Source organism: Colossoma macropomum, unplaced genomic scaffold (genome assembly GCF_904425465.1).
Source record: "Colossoma macropomum unplaced genomic scaffold, Colossoma_macropomum, whole genome shotgun sequence".
NCBI lineage: Eukaryota > Metazoa > Chordata > Actinopteri > Characiformes > Serrasalmidae > Colossoma > Colossoma macropomum.
The window spans coordinates 31,731,834-31,756,245 of NW_023494785.1; the positions used below are offsets into that span (position 1 = coordinate 31,731,834).

General features: G+C 39.7%; 1 protein-coding gene across 1 annotated transcript in view; it reads right to left on the reverse strand.

The window, feature by feature from the left end:
* The window catches only part of dnah5 (dynein, axonemal, heavy chain 5), a 158,998-nt gene that overhangs the window by 35,102 nt on the left and 99,484 nt on the right, over window positions 1-24,412 (reverse strand). The window contains exons 56-66 of the mRNA XM_036590645.1: window positions 20,345-20,612; window positions 17,218-17,449; window positions 15,318-15,432; window positions 13,416-13,592; window positions 9,793-9,996; window positions 7,289-7,468; window positions 4,753-4,890; window positions 3,928-4,063; window positions 2,413-2,729; window positions 1,867-2,022; window positions 343-525 (exon numbers count right to left, since the gene is read on the reverse strand). Coding sequence (XP_036446538.1) covers window positions 343-525; window positions 1,867-2,022; window positions 2,413-2,729; window positions 3,928-4,063; window positions 4,753-4,890; window positions 7,289-7,468; window positions 9,793-9,996; window positions 13,416-13,592; window positions 15,318-15,432; window positions 17,218-17,449; window positions 20,345-20,612 — 2,106 coding nt within the window. The remainder of the gene's footprint in view (window positions 1-342; window positions 526-1,866; window positions 2,023-2,412; window positions 2,730-3,927; window positions 4,064-4,752; window positions 4,891-7,288; window positions 7,469-9,792; window positions 9,997-13,415; window positions 13,593-15,317; window positions 15,433-17,217; window positions 17,450-20,344; window positions 20,613-24,412) is intronic.

Below are 24,412 nucleotides of genomic sequence, written 5' to 3' on the forward strand. Positions count from 1 at the left end.
ACTGAGAGATAAGTGAGTGAAATGGACATTTGTACTATAGCTTGTTAGCTATATTAGCCTCATAGCTTCAGTGCAAATCTGAGCAAAGCAAACTAAACCATATCTTACCCAACCCTACTTATAACTCACTCACTCACATACCTGAATAACAAACATTTTACATTGTTGTCCATGTAGTTACCGAATACTAGCCTTAGATATGGAAGTCCATAGCAAAAGCATCTGTACAAAGCTCTTCTCTCCTTCTCCTGAAAAGTTATTTCTTTTTAGTTTTTAGGCTTGAAAAACTTACAGAGCAAACAGGGGCGACCTGTGTATCGACTCAGTATTGATTCAATTGACCTGTTTCTCAGTGAGGATGACCCTGCCCAGTAGCTGGTCTTCTAGGCCACGCATGGTGACGGTGAAGTCGATGATGGCCGTGCGGGCGCTAATCTCAGGGGTGTATGCCGGGTTGGGAAGCTTGGTGGTCACATACAGCCGGAAACCCTTCATTACGTCCACCTCCTTATCACCCACTTTCACCTGTTCCGAGTGAAAGCGAGAGACAGAAAGAGAGATTAGAAATGAGACAAGCTGGCAGACCAGAGCTGCTTTATATGCATAGTGGCTGGCAACTGCAGATTGGATAATGATGGTTTGTACTGAGGTAGCTGAAAACTGATTGGGAACATAAAAGTGGCTGTGTTGCTGTGTATATTTAGTCTCTTTACTTTCCGGAATGTGCAAATTGAAAGCACTATGAGCAAGTCATTGACGACTGACGCAAAAACTAAGAAACAAACACAAAGACGCTAATGCTTATGGAGGCCTGTCTGGATCACAAATAGGCTGTTTTCGATATGGGGTGTGACAATGGGACCATGTGACAGGACAAAAGGATGGTGCTAGTGTCTCCTACCCCCCAGATTTGCTATTAAAATCCAAGATCAGGTGTTTGCACCTCTGTATTAATAGAGCTGTGAGCAAAACCTGTCAGAAAACGCAGATCCCGCCATTTGCTCGTTATTTCCAGATCTTTTCTTTTCGATGTGCGAAGTAGCTGTAGCGGGTGCAGATTAGTGGCGTCACACTTTCTCCAAATGCCTGGAGAGATCTGATAATGAGCCCAAGGAAAGCGGAGCCCGGGAGAACGAGCTGACTGTCATTCACGAGTGCGGCCCATCCCGGCTGAGGATGGCTCGGCCAGCTGCCGCTGTCAACATAATGAGGAACTGACAGTCTATGTGAATTTGACAGCAACGACTAGAGGACTGCACTCTTTCACAAGGCATATAACTTCACTCTTAGTCTGGCATAGAACTTCAGTCTGTTATCAGAGCTCTTCTCCTCTCATTAATTGCTGCTGTGTTATGGGTTTAAACTGCTGGAAATAGGCCATATTTATACGCAAATGAAAATGGAGCTTCCTGACTACTTAAATATGCTGACATATAATTTCACAATCCATAAATAGTCTTCATAAATGGGTAGTGAACACAGAGCAAACATAATCACAGTCTCTATCGGCTATAATTCAGCCTAATTCAGCATTTGGGAAAAAAGGAAGTGGCAGACTTTTAAATAAGCAAAGCAATTATACAGGCTAACTTTTTTTTTAAGAAAATATAATCAATATAAATGGAATAAAAGCTAATTAACATTCTCAAAAAACAAAAGAACAGTTGATCTGACTAAAAATGTGGGTCTTGTTTAAATCACTGCTTTTTAAATGAAAGATCCTGGGCCAGATGTTCCTTCACAATAGAACTGCACACTAATTATTATAATTCTGCTCTCTTGGAATGCAGCATTTGCACAATACAGTCAACTCACTGTCTGGCTGTATAATCTTCATTTATTCCATTTAAAAACCTCTCAAAATACCTTATATGTAGAGCCAGTCTTGATGAAGTTCTTCTCCAGGACGTTGTCCAGAGCAGGATCCAGTTCCTCTCCTACGTCCTCGATCAGCAGGGGGCGCCCTAGAGACAAGCTGTCTTCTAGATGGTTCCTGAAGTATTTGTGATTCAGCGAAGTGATCTGTGACAACAGCAAAGCCTCATCACAAACTCTTTGACCACTCTAAGTGAGGCCTGACATGAATTCCAACACAGCCAAGCGCGAATGGTTGTTTAAAAAGTTTTAGTGACCCTCAAAAATATTGAATTAGACATATGTGAACAAAGAAACCTTGAAAAGTAGTTTTCATCATACACGTTGGTAAAGAAAATCTAATCCCCTTAAGCTCACACTTGTTAACCTCATCTCAGCCCTTAGTGCTAACAAGGGTAACACTGAATGACAACTTGCTGTCACCAATTAGCATGAACTCATTCCCATAATGCTAGGGCTATTAGCTTTCATTGTTAGGTAACAGTGTTAGCATTAGCATAAGCATTTTTAGCTAAACCATAAAGATTCTTTCCCCACCTGAAGCTCGTTCTTGGCCTCTTTATTTTTGATCCAAGTCTTGCCCTGAGTCTGTGGGTCGATGAGGAGTGGGAACCTGGCAGCTTTTGTCACTATTATCCCATTCTGGATGGACAGGTCATCGTTAGGCAATCCCTGGAGGTTCCATTCGCTCACTGTTGGCGCGTCAATCAACATCTCGGTCAGGTTGAGATTGGTCCCAAAGGGAATGCAACGTGCCTTCATCTCCCTCTGCCAGTCAGTGAGTAGCAGGTTACGGAACTCCTGGTTGAAGGGGCCGGAGTAGGACAGAAAAGCGGTGGCGAGAAGTACATCTCCTGATGAGGAGAACATATATCTCTTGGTTACATTAAGAAGATATACATACAGTACTGCACAAAAGTCAGAAACCACCTTTTCGTTTATTTAATTTCCAGTCAAAATGGCCAGTCACAAGTTCAGAGATTAATTTTCCAGAGAAAAGCAGGAAACATATATGTAACACTGTGAGACGTTATACTGTGAGAAGACAACTCAGCGCCATGAGTCTGAAAGAATGTGTAGCTGCCAGGAAGCAATTACTGACAAAAAAGAAGAAAATTAGAAAATGCAACCAACATCTAAGACTAAACTTTGGGGGTGTGGAAAAATATCCCTACAGATTTCTTTGAAAAACTGAAAGCAAGTATCTGGAAAAGAATGAAAGACAAAGGGTGGACACAATAAATACTGAAAAAAATGACATTACATTGTGTTATATCTGCGTAATTTTCTGTTAAATATGTGTTTTATGCTGTTTCTTCAGTTACTTGATTAATTACATCTACTTTCGATTGGAAATTACATTAATGAAAGGGTGGACTTTTGCACAGTACTGTACATCTGCTTTAATGAGAAATGTGCAAATCAAAAGCTTTTAAGACAAATTTTTAAGCATGCATATATCCCTACTTTCAGGCGACTGTCATGCCTTGAAAGTATATTTATAAAAATGGACAAACGTACAAGCCTCAAGATGGCTGCAAGAATTGTACTATTATGTACTATTATCATCTATAAAAATGAACAAAAGTACAGCGTGTAACAAATCACAAGCATGTGGTTTAGGTGTGCAGTTTACACGAGGTATGTCAAACCGGAGACGTTCCTGGCCAAAAAGCTGTGGAGATTAGCGTTTACCCTCATCTAACACTCTGAATTCAGTTCATGAAGGCCTTGCTAATTAGCTGATGAGCTGAATCAGGTGTGTATAATGAGGTAGCGTGCTAAAGTCTTCAGTGTTTTTGCCCGGCAGGACTGGAGCTTGACACATGTGGTTTACACAGTGCTAATTAGTGGCGTATAAACTTCCATCAGTTTTTAACCACATTAACTTTGTAGCTCCAGTGCACAAGTAAGGAATTAAACTTTGAACACCCAACATGCCTAGGCTGATCAGCTGTATTTAGGATTTCACTGAACTATTCATATAAGACAAAAAAGGAACAGTCTGAATGACTGTAAAGGACAGCCTTCAGAGCCAAATGGAGACCATACCAACAAGTCTCTTGGTCTGAGCAGCAAACTCTTTGCTTTGCTCGGTCCAGCGAGCCTTCTCGCCCGCCAGTCCACTGATCAGGCTGGACGCTGTCTGCATCTTGTGCCTGCAACGTTCTGCATCCTCCAGTAACATCTAAGAAAGAGCATGAAACAGAGAACAACACAGACAGAGACAAAAATTTAAATGTTATTTAAAAGCTGAACATTATTTCGACCAGTGGAGATTCTGGAGCTTTACTAATTGCAGCACGATTCAATTTTAAATTCAGTGTTTGCTCAGACACTAAAATCAACTTCTGCTCCCTGCAGTACAAACACGCTTAATTTAAAACAGCACTGAGAGACCAGTCAGTCAGTGGCTGTTAATCACACAATTATCAGCTAATGAATAAGATGCTAATACAGCTGATTATACTTTGTGAATGGGAACATTGGAGAATACTTGGCTCTATTTTTAGCACTTGTCTAATTTGTGAAAGAACACACAGTGAAGATGGAGAGATTCATTAACAAGATGATTTTGGAATCATTTACAAGATCGCTGATCGTATTCATTTTGATGCAAAAATGCAAATGAAAGCTTTAGTACACATCACAGGCACCCAATTAGGGCTGAGTCACTTTTTTACATGAAAAGAATAAAAGTTTTAGAAAAATGTCCTTTGGAGCAAAATAGATGGCAGGGGCGTATTAACTTTTTAAAAACCCATCCACTTACAGTTGTTCGCAGAATGGCTCAGCTTCAGTTCTAATGTTAAAGCCTGATCAATATGTTTATTATGTTGGTACACTGAACTGTAAAAAAGTGCTTTAGTAATTCACCTGTTTTTCAGCCATTGCCTTCTCATACTCAGCCTGCACCACATCCAGCTCGGCCTGCTTGGCATCCAACTCCGCCTGGGCTTTCTGCAGGTCTACATTTGCGATGGCCAGCCTGTTCTCCTGCACTGCTAGATTAGCCTGAGGCAGAGAAGGAGAGAAAGAGTACAAGCCATCTAAAATTAATGAGGTCCTAGGGAGCCCAAATCACCCAAAATTAAGCAGTTTCTTGGGAAACACTTCACTGCACACTGATCGTCAGTGGCTGCAGAAACAATTCAACAGACACAACAGCTTGTGATATAGGTGTACAATTACAGTCTGTATCACATTTAAAAAAGCAGGTTCTTCAAGGGTTCTTTAGTAAAAGCAGTGGTTTTATATATAACCATTTTATGCATGAATAGTTCTATGCATGGTGAAATGGTTCTTCAGACTGATGGAAAATTTGTTCTATATGGTTCCACATAGCACTAAAAAGGGTTCTTATATTGTTACAAGCTTGACATTATAACAAAAGAACCCTTTTAATGCTATATAGAGCCATTTTCAAAAAGGTTTTATATAGAACCATACACAAAACATTCTCCAACAATCTGAAGAACTGTTTTGCAATGTAAAGAACCCTTTATTCATGCAAAGCGTTCTTTGAGTGTTAATGGCTATATATAGAACCATTTATTTACTAAAGAACCTTTGAAGAACCATCTTTTTTAGAGTGCAGGACACACTATTTCTTATGTTCTGTCAGAAATTACTGAAATTTCTTATATTATGCCAAATGAATAGTAGTGTTTAACTTGCATTCTCTATATATCCCCATCAATATGAAGAACAATTTCACCATGCAAAGAACCATTTAAGCATGAAATGGTTCTATATAGAAATCATGGTCCTAAATAGAACCACTGCCTTTACAAGATAAGCCCAGGGTTCATGCACAATTTATCAGTCACCCCCTACACCATTCATCATTGTTCAGTTTCTGACCACTGGGCCGCTGTTGATCAGATATTATTTGGGTGGTGGACCATTCTCAGACATGGCAGTGGTATGATAGTGTGCACTGGGATGAGTGTATCAGACACAGCTGTGTGAAAAAAGTTTTTATGCACATCAGTGTCACTACTAGGTTGAGAGTGGACCACCACCCAAAGGCATCCAAGGACTAAACGATGACTTACACAAACTGTGCATCAGCAGAAGAGTTACAGTCCTGCTACATCAGCAAATTGGAGCTCTAAATAGGAGTTTCTAATAAAGTTAACACTCTGCAAGAGTTCTGATTTTAGAACCTTGGACAGCACCAGCACTTCACTCCGATATGCAGACAATCACCATTGAAAGTCTTGGGCCAATATTTGTTGTTACATCCTCTTTCATGCACCACAGCATATTTAGTTTTCTTTCTTGCTTTGCCTTTATTTAGCCACCCCCTTCATACAATTATTCTAATCTGTGCTTAGTTCAAAAATATACACAATAGAAAAGACTGCACTTAATTACAGGCTATACAGGCAAAATATAAACAACAAATTAACTACACACATACAGTACTGTGCTAAAGTCAGAGACTGCCCTTCATTTATTTAATTTCTAGTTAAAATGGCCATTAAGTACAAATGATTCATTTTTCAGCATCAGAAAAACAGTAGAAAACATATCTGAGCAAAAATTAGAAAGAACCCACAGCATCTAAATATGATATCAAATTTTCAGTATTTAATGTGTCCATCCTTTCCTTTATTACAGCTTCCATTCCTTTCAAGAGGCTTTCAGTTTTTCAAAGAAATCTGCAGGGATATTTTTCAGTGTTTCCCAACCCTGTTGCTGTAGCCCCTCTGTCTTGTATGCTGTATTATTTTCACCGCTCCCAATACAACTGATCCAACTGATCAGCTCATTGACAACCTCTTACTGAGTTAAAATGGGTCTGTTAAAGCAGGGAGAGCACTAAAATGTGCAGGGCAGTGGGCCTCCATGGCCAAGGTTGGGAAATACTTGTGTACCAGGTCATTAGGACTCCCACATTCTCTGTATCTTTTACCTGTTTTTGAACTCTTCTGTTCAAAAACAAAAAGTTCTGTTTTTTCACTTATTTCACTCATTCTCTTCCTTATGCAAGTGGATTTTCTTAAATCTAATCTCCTTAAGAAACGTACTTAATGGCAGTTTTATTTGGAAACGAAATAAATGAAGGGATTTCTGCACAGTACTGTACATATTTAAAAAAATATCTAATACTTTATTACGTAGATTTTCCACTGAGTACCACTGGCTGTGAAGATTACAGATATCATTATAAATCACTGAGTAATATTACTAGTTAGCTGAGGTGTTAATATATTACCTTCGAGGAAAATGGAAGCTATATGGTAAGGCTGTATTGTTCATATGTTTAACCCTAAACTTGGAAATTCTTTACAACAATATACGATAATCATTTATGCAAATTTACATTTACAGCCAGACTTACTGAAAACGTAATTACTGCAGTTATGTATCACCAGAGATTCAGCAGGAGAGACCACCTTCTCACCTTCAAAGGCAGCACTTCCTTATTGATGGAGAAGAAGGCTGCCATGGCTTTGGTCCAGGAGCAGAGTCCCGCCACGTTGCCACACACCCGTTTGGCCGTCTCAATGTTGTAGTCGGCCATGTCGAAGTATGGGTAGAGAAGCTCCACCACCTCTTCGTTGATGGTGTCTTTGGGGAATTGCTGGTGAGAAGGAGAGGTGACCACATCAGTGAGTCTAAAGTCAAATAAGTTCAAGAAAAATAGGGCACAGAGAGAGAGTTCTCTTTCCATCTCCTTGGAGACAGGCTCTTGAGGAGCAGGGGATTTCAGTTCTCAAAGCTCAAGTGGCTGCTCCAAACGGACTGAACGAATCGGGGTGGCAGCTTTATCTAAACTGCTTATCTGAAAAGGTAAATAGCGTCCTTTGAAGCGCTCCGATCTGAAAGATGCTACAATGATGAACTGTCAGTGCTCGCCTGCAGTTTTAAAACTGCAATTTTTTTCATGAACTTATCCCACTACCAACAAGATCTTAAATGCTAAAAAGTCAAATCAGGAGGTATGATAGTATAATAGTACTATAATAGTAATAGTAGTATAATACAATAGTATTATAGTGTTGTATAAGTACACAGGTGGCCTGTAACCCAGTGTTTGTTTATGAAAAGACAAAAAGGTGTCAGATGAGAGAAGCCTTAATCAGAACATATACTTACCATCCACTTTAACCACCATCCACTTTATTACGGTCTATTTTCTAAGTGACAATAACACATCCACTACAGAGAACACATTTCTGCACATTTTAATGCACAAATACTGTTTATTTGCTAAACCTAACATATTGGGAAAAGAATAAAACATAACATGTGGCCTGTAGAAAAGCTATGGCACATTTTATATTGTATGTCATTTTATATTGTATTTTATTTAATAAGCTGTTAAACTCAAATAAATAGAAATTCTGCACAAATGTTTGTAGAAAAATTCAAGAATTAATATTTAAATTAGAAAATAAGAAAATCAGTAACACACGTAACTTGACCAGGGGTGTTCATACTTGTGAATATGACCGTAGGTCCACCAAACTGGTGTACAGTTAGAGACTGTAGCCCATCTGATGACACAATGTCACTAGACAGCTTCCTTCTGACCACAGAGACAGTCTTGGCTGAATATTTTTGGGTGGTGGTCCACTCTCAACCTAGCAGTGACAATGACATGTAAAAACTCCAGCAACACTGCTGTGTCTGAGATGCTCGTTTCAGATTCACAACCATTGCCATGTCAGTGTCAACAGCCAGGTTTCCAACCAGTCGTTGGATTAAATTCAAATAAGGGAAGTGATGCAAAAAAGTGTGTGTGAACAAGAGAATAAAACTAAGTATGTCAGAATTGTAAAAATAAATTTAATAGCTCTAAAACATGTCTGTTACTTTGCAGAAGCACCTTATGCTTATGCAAAGGTATGTCTGTACATATGATCAGTCATATGACTATTTTATTTGCATATAATATGATTTTATAGTTAAATAATACAAATAATTTATTCAGCAAATGCATTCGTAATTTGGTGGTTTTCTTGTTTTATTAGAAAAAAAGATCCACTTTGAGTGTACTTTCTAGGGGTGGGGAAAAAACGATCCAGCATAGTATCACGATATTTTGCGTGGCAATATTGTATCAATAAACTTTATCTCATTAGATGAAACAGATGTTGACAAAGTTTTCCTTTGGGGAAATAATTTGCAGTTGAAAAAAGGTAATAAATCATAATATATGTTATCACAATACTTAGCATATCACAATAATTGTAAAATCGCAGTAATATCGTATCATGACTTAAGTATTGTGATGATATCATATCGTGGGGGCTTTGGTGATTCCACACCCTACAAACTTCAATTAATACTAACAGATGAATATTAATGAATACTGCTATTTTTATTTGACATTTCTCATTTCCTTTAAGTCTTTTTATTCTATATGTTAAAATACACATAAAAATACATGGAGGATAGAAACCTAGCTACTGCTACTGCAAAAGTCACCCCTGAGTCAGAAGCTGACCAATTATGAATGGAACAGAGAAGAGATCTTCATTACCAGAACTTGAATCCAGTTTCCAGTCTTGGATTTTGTACTCTCTGGCTGGTTGGTATGACATTAGGTAGATAATCAGTTATGTCAACAATCTTTTACCTACCAGTGATTACAGGATACAGAACCATAAACTGCATCAAAGGCCCAAATTTGAAGATCTCTAGGTTACAGAATGACTGATAAACTGTAAGTGAGAGCACATGGGCTACAGTCTGTAACATGTATTGTAACACATATATAGTGGACCTTTAAGGCAGGAGAAGATTATGATGTGGCCACTGAATGCAAGTACAGGCAAGGAGTTGCTAATAAAATGGATGGTGACCATGGGCCGTCTTCAGTGTACGTACTTGCAGGCTCCAAGTGCATTCAACCACCTCTGAACCAGTGGTGCTCTTGGAATACAAGAGACATTGTGGTACCTGAAGACTGCCCAGGAAGTTCCCAGCCGTCATGAGCTTGAGCGACTCCTGCCAGGAGGGCGTGGTGCAGTTTCTTTCAGGGTCAATCTTCACTGAGTTCAGTCTCCGCTGGAAGAGCAGCAGCACACAGTCCATGATCCGCATGATCAGGTGTGGCGGCCTGCCTAGTGTGCGCACTGTGGCAATGTCTGATGGCTTGATTGTCTGGAGAAAGAGAAAGAGAGAGATGGATTTAGAGAGAAGCTGGGGTGACATCCTGTTGACAAAGTAGACACATGAGGAGAAGGTTCTCTGACATAACTGATCCGCCAAAGACAGAGGCGTCATGCCTGGAGGGCGAGTTTGAGCCAGCGGCAGACAGACTTCGCTAACACGTGGGGACCTTGATGGATTAGCTTTATAGATGAAGCTGGAAAGGCGTGCTGTGGCATTCAGATGGTGCTTTATCGCACCGCACTCTCGGGAGATGGACTCACGCAGGGTTAGTGGGTAACGACTGATATTGATGTTCCATCATAAACAGCTGTGTGGGAGACTGCCTTGATTAAACACAGAATTGCTGTATTTGCCGGCTCACAGGGTGGAAAGGAAAATCAAGGTGCTACAATTCTGGCGCTAGTTGAAAGAAATACTAGTTGATGTGGTAGCATTTGAGCTGGATCAATGGAAAAAACAGTGGTAGAGAAGGATAAGACTGAGAACACATTCAGGAGCTGTTGAAGAGTGGTGAGAGATTTAAGTGCTCAAGAAAACGGAAGAATAAGTGTAAACAAAAAATAGTGTGTAGTGGGGTAGCTACACAATAAGCCTGATGTACTAAGCCTTTTGCACCAGCTTCAGGCTCAAATCAGATGCATTCTGCTCACACTTTATGTACAAAACTGGAGCTTGAGCTTAAATGTGCAGTTTATAAATCACGAAGAGAGGGAGGGCCATGCAAAGCTGGTTTTGCATTAATTTTTTCCCGCCTTTTAAAACCAGGCAGAAATTTGCTGTAGGGTCTCCAAGTACGTGCTGTTGAGCGACTTATATCAACAATGACGGCCAATACGGATTAGACAGAGACACAAACCTTGAGCACATGCTGAAAGAATACATAATATCAGAATATCTCTCAGGCCCAGATGTACATGTGTGAGATGTTTAACAAAATATGAAGCAATGCAGCCACAATATGTATATGCAGTTTGTGTTAGTGTTTCACAAACTCTGTTTTCTCTATTTTTAAGTTGGAGTAAAATGTAAAATGCTTTGGTTTAACCACTGTCTCCTCATCACTGAATTTTTCATTTTGTTGATATTTTGTCTCAAGCTTGCTGACGGCTCCATAATTTCACTATACACAAGTGGTCAACATGGCCCAATATGTACAGACACCCAGTATTTATACAAAAATCTGCATGCATACAAATCCTTAGATGCATATAATTAAGTACCTTTGGTGCAAGGTCATACACAACAACTCATTGTCATTGCCGCTTTCTCCCATGAAGAGTGCCACTTTCTGTTGCTTTCTACCTCCTAGTTCAGCGCAAATCTCTGAGATGATGTTGCACAGAAACATATCTATGAAGATATATTTAACAGAAAGCTTTGCCCAAAGGTGCTAATGCACTAACCACCAATGAGAACTAGCCGGATCTCATCTGCTGATATCAATGTATGATTGATTCGCAATGTTAACACTTTGGATGCTTACGCCTTTAAGAACAACAGCCTGGAGAGTAATGTAGAAGAGTGGGGGTGCATTTAAAGTAACATCTCATCAAGAGCTGCAAACATCACTACAAGAAGTAATGAAGGCTGGTGTGAACCTGCTGGAATGATGTCAGTGTATACTGGGTCTTGTGTAGGATTAGCAATGTTAACACTGTTTGGATGATATACACCTTTGAGAAGAGAGCTGGCGCTAGTTGATATGGCAGAAATTTAACAAAAATAATCACAATCTTAAGGATACACAATATGCATCATGATTATTAGTTTTTCTGAGATTTAATAAGTTGGAACAGATAAAAAGTGCCTAATTTAAACATAATTAATGAATATAATCATTTTTATTTAACCTTTCAGTAAATTCAGTTTACCAGATGTATATTTTTTGTAATGAAACATGCAGATATTCAGAGTTCTTTAAGTTTAGAAAAGCATACTGTGATGTAATATCATGTAATTCATGGCAATACCAGCAGATATCGTCATACTGTCCAACAACTAAGAAACAGGAGCAGCAGAAGGCAGTATTGATGTTCATGTGGGAGACAGAAGAGGGGGAAGTGGGGGGAATTTATACATGGAACTGGGTAAAGTCTAGGGGAGTTGTGAAAAGGGCCACAGTAAGGTGGGTTTATGTTTGTGGGGGGTGAAATGGGGAACGCGAGCAGGAGGGGGTTGAACGGCAGTGGAAATGAAGAGCGATGGGGGAGAGTGGAGGAGAAGTGCACTGAGCCTCTGGGGATTTTATGGAGGTGAGGTAGTGTGCATGTGTGTGTGTGTGTGTGTGTGTGTAGAGAGCTTCTGTCAGCCCCCCTGCTCAGTGTGAACCCCTCCTGCAGTGGCTCTGCCATCAGCACCTCTATTTTTACACCCTCCCAGGCAGCCTGTAATTACACTGGAGCTGCAGGCACCATAGTGCCCTAAAAAACATCTGAAAACATCACACACACACTGTCTCAAACACACACACACACACAAACACCAGCCTATAACTCTGGTGTGTATCTCCGTCCTTATGTGCTCCACCTCCTCTCTTTGCGCCATTTACCTCTTTTCCCCTCTTCTGTTTTACAGAATAAAAATCATGAGCAGCGGAAAAGGTGAAAAGTTTAAAAAACAATCCTCTGTAGTGGCATCTGCTGGCTTCATTCCTTCATTTAACATGAACATTTTAATGTATTCTCACGCACTCTGAGACTTAAATAGATAGAGTTTTAGATGTGGAATCATTTAGTTCTCTGAATTAAACCAAGCTATGTCCAAAAATTGTACTGTTTTCTAGGTATTTGTTTTTGTGGCTTACCATACCAAGGTCAAATGGCTAATGTGTATGAAATTTGGCAAACATCTTCCTTTGAGACCTTATGTCTATTATAAATTGAGGCCATTCAAAAAACTTTGTCTGTCATTTGTGTTCTAGTGGTGCCCTCACTCCACATAGTTCTTGGACCCCAGTGATTGCCACTTGCAATGTAAATTGTATATAGTGTAGCTCTCATAGCAGTTACAACAGTTGTCAGAAATCAATGAATTCTACATCACTTTCCGATGAAAACTGAATGAAAGTTGATTGTCTTGGCGCCTAACAATGCTACTTTACAATATTAACCTTTTTACACTCAGAGCTACAAAGCTATTAGCCCCTGAAATGGCCAGGGCCTGCCGGCGGCCCAGTTTTATTACAAACTTCTAAACCTAAGAATGGCTCAGACTGAACTGAATAATCAGCCTTAGCATGTAATAAGCCTGGGATTTCAAAGGGTTAAAGAAAGAAATCTGAATATACAAAAATGAAACAAACTTCACCACACACAAACTATGGCTCTCTTTTTACATTTCGGCAACACAATCTTCGTTAGCCCAAAAAATAACATGTCTGTTAGACTCTCCATCAGTCTAAATCCAACCTGCAGCGCTGCCTCTGCCTCTTCCAGTGCCGGCCTGGCTGCCTCCAGCTTCTCCTCCGCGATGGCCTTATCCGCCGAGATGCTGTCGACGATGGCCTGGGCTTTGTCCTTAACCTTCTGGACCTCAACTTTGACCTTTTCTGCTGCCTGAGCTTTCACTGTAACCTCCTTCAGCACCTGCCCGAGACACAAGAAGAACAGAACGTATTTTTCTGTGTGGTAAAACCTGTAGCCTTATACACTCATCATCTGACAGCAAGTGGGAGCTTATAAATTTATCATCTTGACATCTTCTGAGCACAGTATTGATGTTTAGTCAGCCTGCAGCGGCTACATGCCTGCAGCAGGAAACTCAAAGCTCCTTCTCTCTGTCACAGTATAGAGGCTCCTGGAGGCAGATGCACATACAGAAACACAAGCATACTAATGTTACAAACATATACAGTCACTGCCCACTTTATTAGAAACACTAATTTTCTACTTCCACTTACTGGTCACTGTATTAGGTCTGCACACAACACAAGTTCTTCATTTCTTAGAAGATATTTTTGAGGAGATTAGATATAAGATAATCCACATGCATAACGTGAAAAATAAGTCAAAAAGCTTTTAAAGCAATATTAAAAGATGTTAGGAAAATGTAACTCTTAACAACTGCGCAAGACCTGGTAGATCACCAAAACTGTCACCATCAGATAAACAGCACTTAAAGCTTTCATCTTTGAAAGAAATTAAAGGTCCACTATGAGTCTGAAAGGATGTGTGGCTGTCAAGAAGCTGATACTGAGAAAAGGAAACAGACAAAAAAAATATACAATCAACCAAGGAAGCTGCTGGTGTTCTCAGAACAATGGACTGACTACCCCAGAGTCCAGAACTCAACATCACTGAATGTGTTTGAGATTATCTGAATCTTGAGAAGCAGAAAATCAACAATTAAAGAAAAAACAACTTCAAAAATAAAAAATTCTTAGGTGCCTAAAACTTCTGCTCAGTACTGTATGTTTCCAGCTTTTTCCTGATGCTGAAAAATGAATGACTATTATTTAATGGCTATTGTAACTGGAAATTAAATAAATGAAGGGTGGTCTTGGATTTAGAGTAGAGACAGCACACTATCACTTTTTTCCAATATCTATATCAATTGGAAGAAATACACAGCTAACAAGATCACACTGCCACTAAATGAAAATAAAACAGATTCAGTTACTGTCAGAATTCTGTTTGCAGGCCAAATCAGGACTCACAGGCAAAGAAAAATTTATGCCAGGCTCACGCATGCTGCTCTAGGTCCTTCTTATGGTGGTTATTAAGGCCTTTTGTGAAATGATTTCTGATAATGTACATTATTTTAGAGCATCCATTTGCCTTGACTGCAGTCGCGCCGGCCGACAGAAATAGAGGCAGGGGAGTAAAATCACCCTGATGTGGATGAAGGAGTAGAGAGGAGGCAGTACGGATGGGGAGGTAGTGGCGCCTGTCTAATGGAGCACAGCGACGGTTTTTCTGCCTCTGATGACGGCCACCAGGATTTTAAGTATTGGAAGGTGGCATGGTGCCATTACGAGGCCCAAATGAAATGACGTTCCGCTGCTTAGAGATGCAGCAGCCAGCCTGCAGCCAGAAAGCTGGTGAACTGAAGCGCACTTGAACTAATATATTTGTTGAGAATCATTAGCCAATTGAAAAAAAAAAACAGTAATCTTTTTTTTCTATCACCCAGTTACATGATTAGTTTGACTTTTGGCAATGGGGAGGCAAATCATGTCTCTTCACACTGATGGAGAACATGGAAGGCGATTTCTGAAACCAGGCACTGCTGAGTAAAATGCCTCGTTTCAGTGGGTGAATCAACCCCAATCAACCCCCTCTGGCCACACACACACCCACACACATACGCACCATGTCAGCTTTCTCATTGGCAATCTTCAGCTCCTTCTCCTTCACCTCCAGCTCTTTGCTGAGAGCAGCGACCGACTCAGAGGCTTCCTTCAGCTTCTGCAGGCCTGTATTCATCCTGGCATGTAGAGAAGCATGATTACAAAGCCCTTGAGAAATGTTCCAGTACAGTTACTTCTTTTCCAAGAAAGGGACAAGCCAGAAATGGATGCAGTACAATGCTAGAGTGACCAGTGCCCCATCTATCCTGTCTCACTTTCTGCTAAACATGTTTAAATTGCTTTAAAAGGTCGAAGTTCTATTGTTAAATTACCTTTTACTCAATAAGTTTTTTACTACTTACATTTAAATCTCCTCAAGTTCATTTAACAGCTGTGATCTTGCTGAGTAATTTAACCTTGATGGCACAAATAAATTTCACTTTCTAGGAGATCACATAACATCTAGCTCTGCTTTTGGGTTGCACTACACTACCATTCAAATATTTACAATCACATGTCATGTTAATAACTGTTATTCAATGATAACGTACACAGTGTAGATTATGATGTTATTAAATAATAAACTATAATCTATATATAATAACTCCTTGTCATTAAATTACTATGCATAGCTATTTAAGCCAGATTTGGTGACAGTTTTCCAAATATGAGGCATTCTGTATATTAATTTTATTATAAGATCATCCTTGATGGTATATATCTTTCTCAATTATTATGGAATCATCTGCACTTCCGTTCATCTTTAAAATTTTCTTAATTTCTACAGCATTCTACAGATTATTTGAAACTACAGAAAAAATAGGATCATGATTTTATACATGAACACAACAAAAATGGTTAAATATTCTTGAAAACAGTGATTCCAAACTGTTGAGCAGTGGCTGAGTTTTTCTGATAAATCAAATTTTAAAACAAATATGTAGTCAGAAAATAACAGAAACTATTCCAAAATTGGGATCCCTCTCTCTCTAAGGGGGAACTAAGGCAGTAGGTCTATATTCTGGTTAGGGCTGTACAATATGGATGATACAGTACTCACATTGTTACATAGCAACATGGTAAACGATTGGCCTGCATTACTTTTGACCAAAATTATTTATGCTGGTTGAATCATATAAATGCTTTGATTCATCTCAACACCCAAAGAACATCTCTGATTGGTCAGGATGCTCACAACATACAATAGGACATTCAGATGCTAATTTGTGTACTGGTTAGAGGCACATTTGTATACTGCACACTTTCAAGATATGTTTTTTGTGAAAGTCAATGTCAAGATAACAATGGCTGTGCCCAAAACTGAAGACAGCTGTCTTAATGCCTTGCTGCCCATGCTGTCTCATAAGTCAGTGCCTTAGAAGGAAGTGTTGTGATGAAGGTATCTTCAACCAAACTGCATGAGATATGCTTCGCAGGCAGCGATATTTTGTTACCAAGATACCACAGCTCATGGCTAGTTGTTAACATTAGATATTAGCATCTCTTACACTGAAAATAACATCTTTTACAAAGGTTAGCATGCTGAACGTTTTATAACCAAAACAAAAAGTACTGTATTTGTACACAAACCGGTCTCTCTCCTCCAGTGTGTCAGTGCTGGTGTTTTCTGCAATTTTTTTCCAAATCCATTGGCACTGACACAAAGAATTATGGGATATGTAAGACAATGAAGGATACGTCTACACTACCTTCAAAAAGTAGTATAGATGTTGGAGGAAATCAAGGAAAACTCAGCAGGCAGTGTTTTATACAAATATTCAATTCGGACATGACTGGGTGCCTTCCTGCCTCAGAACAGTGTATGAGATGGCAGCGTTAATTACGTTTTAGACACAGCCACTGTGCAGCCCTACTCTGATTGACTGAACAGGGTAGATACTGCTATGAGGCCTCTTGCGTACCGGTTGGCGAGGGTTTGGACTTCCAAGTGCTTCTCTTTGTAAATGGTCTTGTAGCCCTGGATAAAAGACAGGTAGGACTTGGGGGTGACGTGGGTTGAACGGCGATATCTCAGGAAGTAGTCCACGCACTTCTCAGCCACGCCGTCTTGGAAGGAGCCCATGCACTGTACCACCTCCCCTTTGACCTGAGGGGCGCAGTCAATGTCATAGGTGGACAAGAAGTGCTCCGAGACTGTGGTGAAAAAAAAGAGAAAAAAAGGAAACAAGGAAAAATGAAGAAAAGACACACTCCATTTATCTAATAATCATGGCAAAGTGACACTTGATTCCGTTAAAGTGACTGCTATGACAGTTTTCATAATTGTCCTCCAATAGGTTTGGCTAAATTGATGCTCACAGCCTGGCTGAATGAATGTTCCCATTTGGCCACTTTGAAATGGAGCCTGGTGACAAATGAAAAACCATTTGCTGATTATAAAGAGTAAATCAAGGAAAGCTAGCGAGTGGAGATTAATCAGTGATTGCTTAGCTCCAGCTAAGTCCCTTTCAAAGCTACAGCCAGTATTGTTTAGGGAAAGATTGCATGCGCTGTAATGGGTTGCCACAGGCATGACAATTTGCACAGTTCTTACAGCAGGCTGGACAATTTTGGTTTGGTTGTTCGAACTAGGTTTTACTTTCAAAACCTCTAAAGGTATCCTTGGTAATCGGCTATAGTGAACATATCATACACACTGCAGTGACTTTTACCACCTCGGCTCATTCTGGTGTTATAGCCCTAACAAACCAGATGCCAGCAATACTTTTTGAAAATTTGGTGATGGCCCCTTAAACTTATTTAAATCTGCTGCCAGAGTAGTTACAGCATGTGCATGTTGGGTACGCTGGGCATATAAAAATGTATTAGTGTGCACAATCTGTGTTTTCTGTGTGCTGTCATGTTTTCTATCACTGTGTAAAAGATGCAACAGGCTTCCTTTACTGCTAAATGCACAAATGAGTGTGCAAATTCATTCAGAACGCACTTCGGTTAGGTAAGCACTTACAACCCTGTTTCCAAAAAAGTTGGGACGCTGTGCAAAATGTAAATAAAACCAGAATCCAGTGAGTGCAAATCATTTAAACCACATATTTAACTGAAAATAGTACAAAGACAGCATATCAAATGTTGACACAGATTTTTTTCTTGTTATTTTCTTGAAAAATATTGGCCCATTTTAAATTTGATCCCAACTACACATTTCAAAAAAGTTGGTACAGGGCAACAAAAGACCGGTAAAGGCTGGCTGTGATCTTGGAGCCCTCAGGCGGCTCTGCATTAAAAACAGAAATGATTCTGTAGTGGAAATCAGTGCTTGGGCTCAGGAACACTTCCAAAAACTACTGTCTGTGAAAGAAAGTTCATCTCTACATCCACAAATGCAAGTTAAAACTCAACCATGCTAAGTAGAAACCATATTTAAACAGGATCCAGAAACACCGCGGTCTTCTCTGGGTCTGAGCTTATTTAAGATTGAAATTGATGAGAACTGAGGCCAAGTGGAAAAGTGTGCTGTGGTCGGACAAATCAAAATTTGAAATTCTTTTTGCAAATCATGGACACTGTGTTCTCCAGGCTAAAAAAACCCAGCTTGTTATCAGTACACAGTTCAAAAGCCAGCATCCGTGGCCATTAATACTGAACGATATGTACAGGTTTTGGAGCAACCTTCAGATGGTGTCTTTTTCAAGGAAAGCCTTGCTTATTTCAGCAAGACAATGCCAAAGCACATTCTTCACATATTACAACAGCACGGCTCCAATGTAAAAGAGCCTGGTGCTAAACTGGCCTGCCTGCAGTTCAGACTTGTCACACACTCAAAACATTTGGCTCATAATGAAACAAAAAATACAACAAAGGAGACACTGAACTGTTGAGCAGCTGAAATCCTATATCAAGCAGGAACATGAAAACGTCTCACTTTCAAAACTACAGCAGTTGGTCTCCTCCGTTCTCAAACGCGTAGAGTGATGCAACACGGTGGTCAACATGCCCCGTCCCAACTTTTATTGAATGTGTTGCTGGCATAAAATGTAAAATGAGCATATATTTTTCAAAAAACAATAAAATTTGTCAGTTTCAACATTTGATATTTTGTCTTTGCTTTACATGATTTGCATATCATTGCTCTCTAAATTTATTTACATTTTGCGTCTCAATTTTTTTGAAAAAGGGATTGTATTATTGATTTGTTTAATAAGAGCAACAACAAGATGTGACTGATGTACGACTTATACTCTAGTTCATGCATTTCATTATGGAAAAAAAATAAAAGTTTAAATTTAACAGAGAAGAGCAGACTGAATCGCAGCTCTAGCCTTTTTTGTGTCTGCCTTAAAAGGTAAAGCAGTTTTCCACAAAATGCTAACATCTAATGTGTAATGAAACAAATTAGTAAATGCTATTTCCCTCTACAACAATATTTCATGCCAGTCCTAAGGCTCCTCAGCGTTAGCTAACTAACAAAGCTGTGAGCTGAATCAGGTGTGTAAAAGCACAAAAAAAACCCAAGCTGTGCAAATACATATCTTAACCTTGAGAGATTTCGATCAGTTTTCCTTCACAAATTCTGCCTTGATCTGTGCTAAAGGTGAATGTTTCCTCCATCCTTTTTCGCTGCTATATTCCTGAAAACGTACAGGCACAATTCAGACGGTGGATATTTGAAATAGAGGGTTCAGAAATCAAAGAAGGAACCCTTACAGGGGTCAAGGCACTTGAGGTTGACAATAATGCTGCTACATTATTGATGACAGAAGAGCTGGAAAGTGTAACTGAATGAAAAAGAGCAACTATCTGCTTTGAAATCTGTTTCTTATTGGAGATGGTTTTGCCATTAGCTTGAACTGGTTTAGCTAAGAGCTTGATTTACCCACTTGGCAACTGGTGGCAGCCAAAATATAACCATTAGCTATTAAATCGGTGCCAGAATGAACCAGTAGAAGACAATGAAAGTAAAGGCTTGCAAGATTTGAGGATGGTTGTTTACCAGGCTAGGAAAAAAAAAACCCGAAGGCAGAATGCCACATCCCGTACAATTAAAACAGGAATCAACATGGGTGGGTTAGTGTAGCAGCTGGTTCAGACCTGCGATGAGGGCGTCTTTTGGCCAGCGGCTGAACCAGTCCATGGTGCATCCCGAGATGAGGGCGGGGAACTTCAGCGCTCGGTTTCGGAATTTCTCTCCCACCGGTGAGAAGCACAGCACCACGTGCAGGTTCTGCCTCACCCTGCTCATGAAGTACTCATAAAGGTTTTCGTTGGTGGGTGGGCGCCGTGGAAATTCCCGTTTCATGACAGGGATGAGGTCACTGAGGATCTCGTCAATCTCATCACGAGCAAACAAGCTGGACACCTGGGGAGGATACCATATTTCCAGAGACACTACTTTAAAGCAACTAAAATATCAGATTTAGACAATTTTCCTCTTAACCCAAGTTCAGTTGATCAGCCAAGACAAATTAGACGTTGGAAATTTCCTTCTTTAATTTTGCTACAAGGCTGATGTAGCTAATAGTTAACGGAAGCTTATACCCATTGTGCACACTGCATAATTTATAAAAGGGGCAAAAAAACAGGCAAAATTCAACATGGCTGCTACTATTGCTTTTAGCTATATAATATACTTTTGTAGGGTGTATTAACTGAGGCATGCAGTTTGCTTAATGGTTATAAGCTTCCCTAGCTTGTTAGCTACATTAGTTGTGTAAAAACTAAAGTGACATTCTGGCTGATCCACAGAGTTGGAAAGTAATAATAAACATAATGTATGTTGCATAATCAGGATACAAAAAAGGTAACTGTATTCAGTTACAGTTGCAGAAAAAATATAGTAATCAGACCACAGATGCATTACAGAAATCTGTAATTACTAGTAGGATTACATTAAAATCACTCATCACTCACAGTGGTTTTCCTGCCTGTGTTTGTGTCTGCAAGCTTCATTGGTCTGCTAAATTTTGTGCTATATTTCCCTGCTGAAGAGAGACAGCTTGCTGCAACAAGCAATAAACTCTCACAAAAGAACACATTTCACTGCAAACATGTTTACTATGACAATGATATTAACTTATAACTGAAAAAGTTCTGCTAAATTTCTCTTTTATGATGTAATAAATTTCACCTCAACAGTTTCCTTTGCTGCTGTTCACTGGAGTGATATACATCTGTGTTCTTGTTGGAATGCTGCACACCCAAACTAATTAGATTCTGTTCCCTTATTATTAACTTTTTTTTTTTAATAGGTGATCAATAATCTGCACCTGAATACTTCTTTAAAGTAACCCCCCCAAAACTTGTTCATCTACAGCATGTGGCGTAAGGCGAGAATTGTCTCCATGTGATGTCTCGCTAAAGCATTCCTTTAAACTGAGCATGTGCTAGACAGACTCACATGAGTGATGACACAATTATTCTTCAATATGCTAAAACATTAGCGGCCCAAAATAGTGCAGCAAGTAATGGCACTTGTCGACAGGCAGAATATTGCAGAATTAGAACTGAATAAGCTCATGGCTAAAACCAAGTGATACATAACACTCTTGACATGATTATGTAGACTCCCTGCTGTGTGATAGAATATTGTACAAATCATGAGTCTCAGTGCTAGAAAAACACAGCCGTGATCGAAGAGGATGTCTGGCCACATTCCTGCATGATTCTTCTCCTAGATGTGCTCAGTCTTCGGATAAAATCTCGGTTGGGGAAGAAGCGTGGCTGGGACTCTGTGCCTCCTGCCTGCCATCAGTCTCTTCACAGCAGCTTAAGAGCTATGGGATGAACAGGTGCCCCTGCGTTTCATTAACATTTTCAAGCAGGAGGAGCAGTGGCTCCTCCAACGGGGCTGCTCTCCTTTCTCAAGTGCTTAACTGCATGATTAATGGCATAACAACTCTGGCCCAAAGCAGCTGAGGCAGCCTCCTTCTGCTCAAACAAACAGCAGAACGCAAGAGTGGCTCCCTCGGAGGGGATGGGAGGGCTGTTTTGGGGGAACTCAGCCGCCCCCCGTGAACGCAAAGCTTAACCATTAGCAGCAGTTATCACTAGTGATAACATAAAACAACTGTTATAATTTTACACTTTTACACTGAACTAAGAAATTTTGTGCATATTCTAAACTTTTAATCAGTGCACATTTGCCAATAAATGCACTTACATTTATAAGTGGAAGAGAGGGTTGGTTATGTACCGTAAAACATTATTTAATATTTTTACTTAACCTGGTTGCCTTAAAATTAGTTCACTGAACAACAAATAATAAGTTCAGAGAATGTATGACACAGTTCACTGTTCTGTTAACTTAAAGTTAACAGCTCATAAGTTTCCATACCCTGGCACAATGTGTGAAATATTGGCCATTTCTTGGAAAATATGACTGATCATGCAGTAAACTTTTCTTTTATTTACGAATAGTGGTCAGACGAAGCCATTTATTATCATTTAACTGCGTGTGCCCCCTTTAACCCTGTGTGGTCTAAGTGCATATTTTTTATTTTTGATCTTCTCAGGCTCATGTTTAAAGGTACTTGCATATAGCATGATATTTTTTTATATTAAAATGCTCTGTTATCTTTGTTGATACTTTCAGCAAATTCAGCAGCAGTAACTCTTTGCACACCATTTTACATGTTTCGCCGATGTCGACTGAACAAAGAACGAAAGGTTTCAGACGTGATGGGTAAGTTCTTAGTGTTTTCCTGAGTTTCCATTGGTCAGTTTCACGCATAATTTAGACAGGCACATGAATCCACCAATTACATCTGGTGAGAGGGAGATGATGTGTATCTCATCCCCTCTTCATAGTGTCATAACTCCAGATGTGAACCCTATTTAGAAGCTGTATTATCACAAAGATAGAGAAACTTATAGCAACATCTAATTTGACCTGGGCATTTTTGTAAGCCTCAGAAAGTTGAATCGTAATGATAACTGAAATCACTCAAATGGCCATGATCAAAAGTTTATATACCCTTGCATGTTCAGCCTGATAATATACACACAAGTTGACACATGCAGGTTTAATGGCTCTAAAGGGTAATTTTCCACACCTGTGACTTGTTTGATTATAATTAGTGTCTGTGTATAAAGAGTCAATGAGCTTCTTAGCTCTTGAGAGACCCCTGCACATTTCAGCCAGGGTTTTGACTTTGCTGGATAATGAGCCATGGGAAAAGTAAAAGAACTGTCCTGCAATAAAAGGTAGCTGAACTTTATAAATCAGGAAACGGATATAAATAACAAGACACAATCAGGTAGACCAACAAAGATTTCAGCCACAACTGCCAGGAAAATTGGTCAGGATGCAAAGAAAAACCCACAAGCAACTTCAGCTGAAATATAGGCTCCTCTGCAAAAAAAGTAATGTGGCTGTTACAAAATGCACAACAAGGAGATAATAGAACAAAAATGGGCTGCACAGTCGAGCTGCCAGAAAAAAAGCCATTACTGCACCAATGCCACAAAACAGCTGGATTACAACATGCCAAATAGCACCCAGGCAGCCACCCTCAAAACTTCTAGAACAAAGTCATTTAGAGTGATGAGACCAGAATTGGACTTTATGTTCACAAGCATCAACACTGTGTTTGGAAAGGAGTCAACAAAGCCTATGATGAAAAGTACACCATCTCTACTGGGAAGCATGGAGATGGATCTCTGATGTGTGAGCTAGAGCAGCACTGGGAATTTGGGCAAAACTGATGACAAGATGAATGCAGCATGTTATCAGAAAAAATTGGAGGACAACTTGTATTGATCAGCCTGGAAGCTGCTCTTAGGATGCACTTGGACTTTCCAACATGACAATGATCCAAAACACAAGGCCAAGTCAACCAATAGCTACAGCAGAAAAAAGTGAAGGTTCTGGACAGGCCATCGCAGTTTCCTGATCTCAATATCACTGAGTCACTTTGGGGAGATCTCAAAGGAGAAGCTCATGCAAGACAACCTAAGAATTTACAAGATCTAGAGGCTTTTTCCCAAGAAGAATGGGCAGCTTTACCATCTGAGAAAATAAAGGGCCTCATCCACAACTATGACAAAAGACTGCAAGCCACCATTGATGCTAAAGGGGGCAAAATACAGTCTTAATAACTAAGGGTATGCAAACTTTTGAACGGGGGGGGGCAGTATTTTCTTTACTGCTATGTTTTCTTT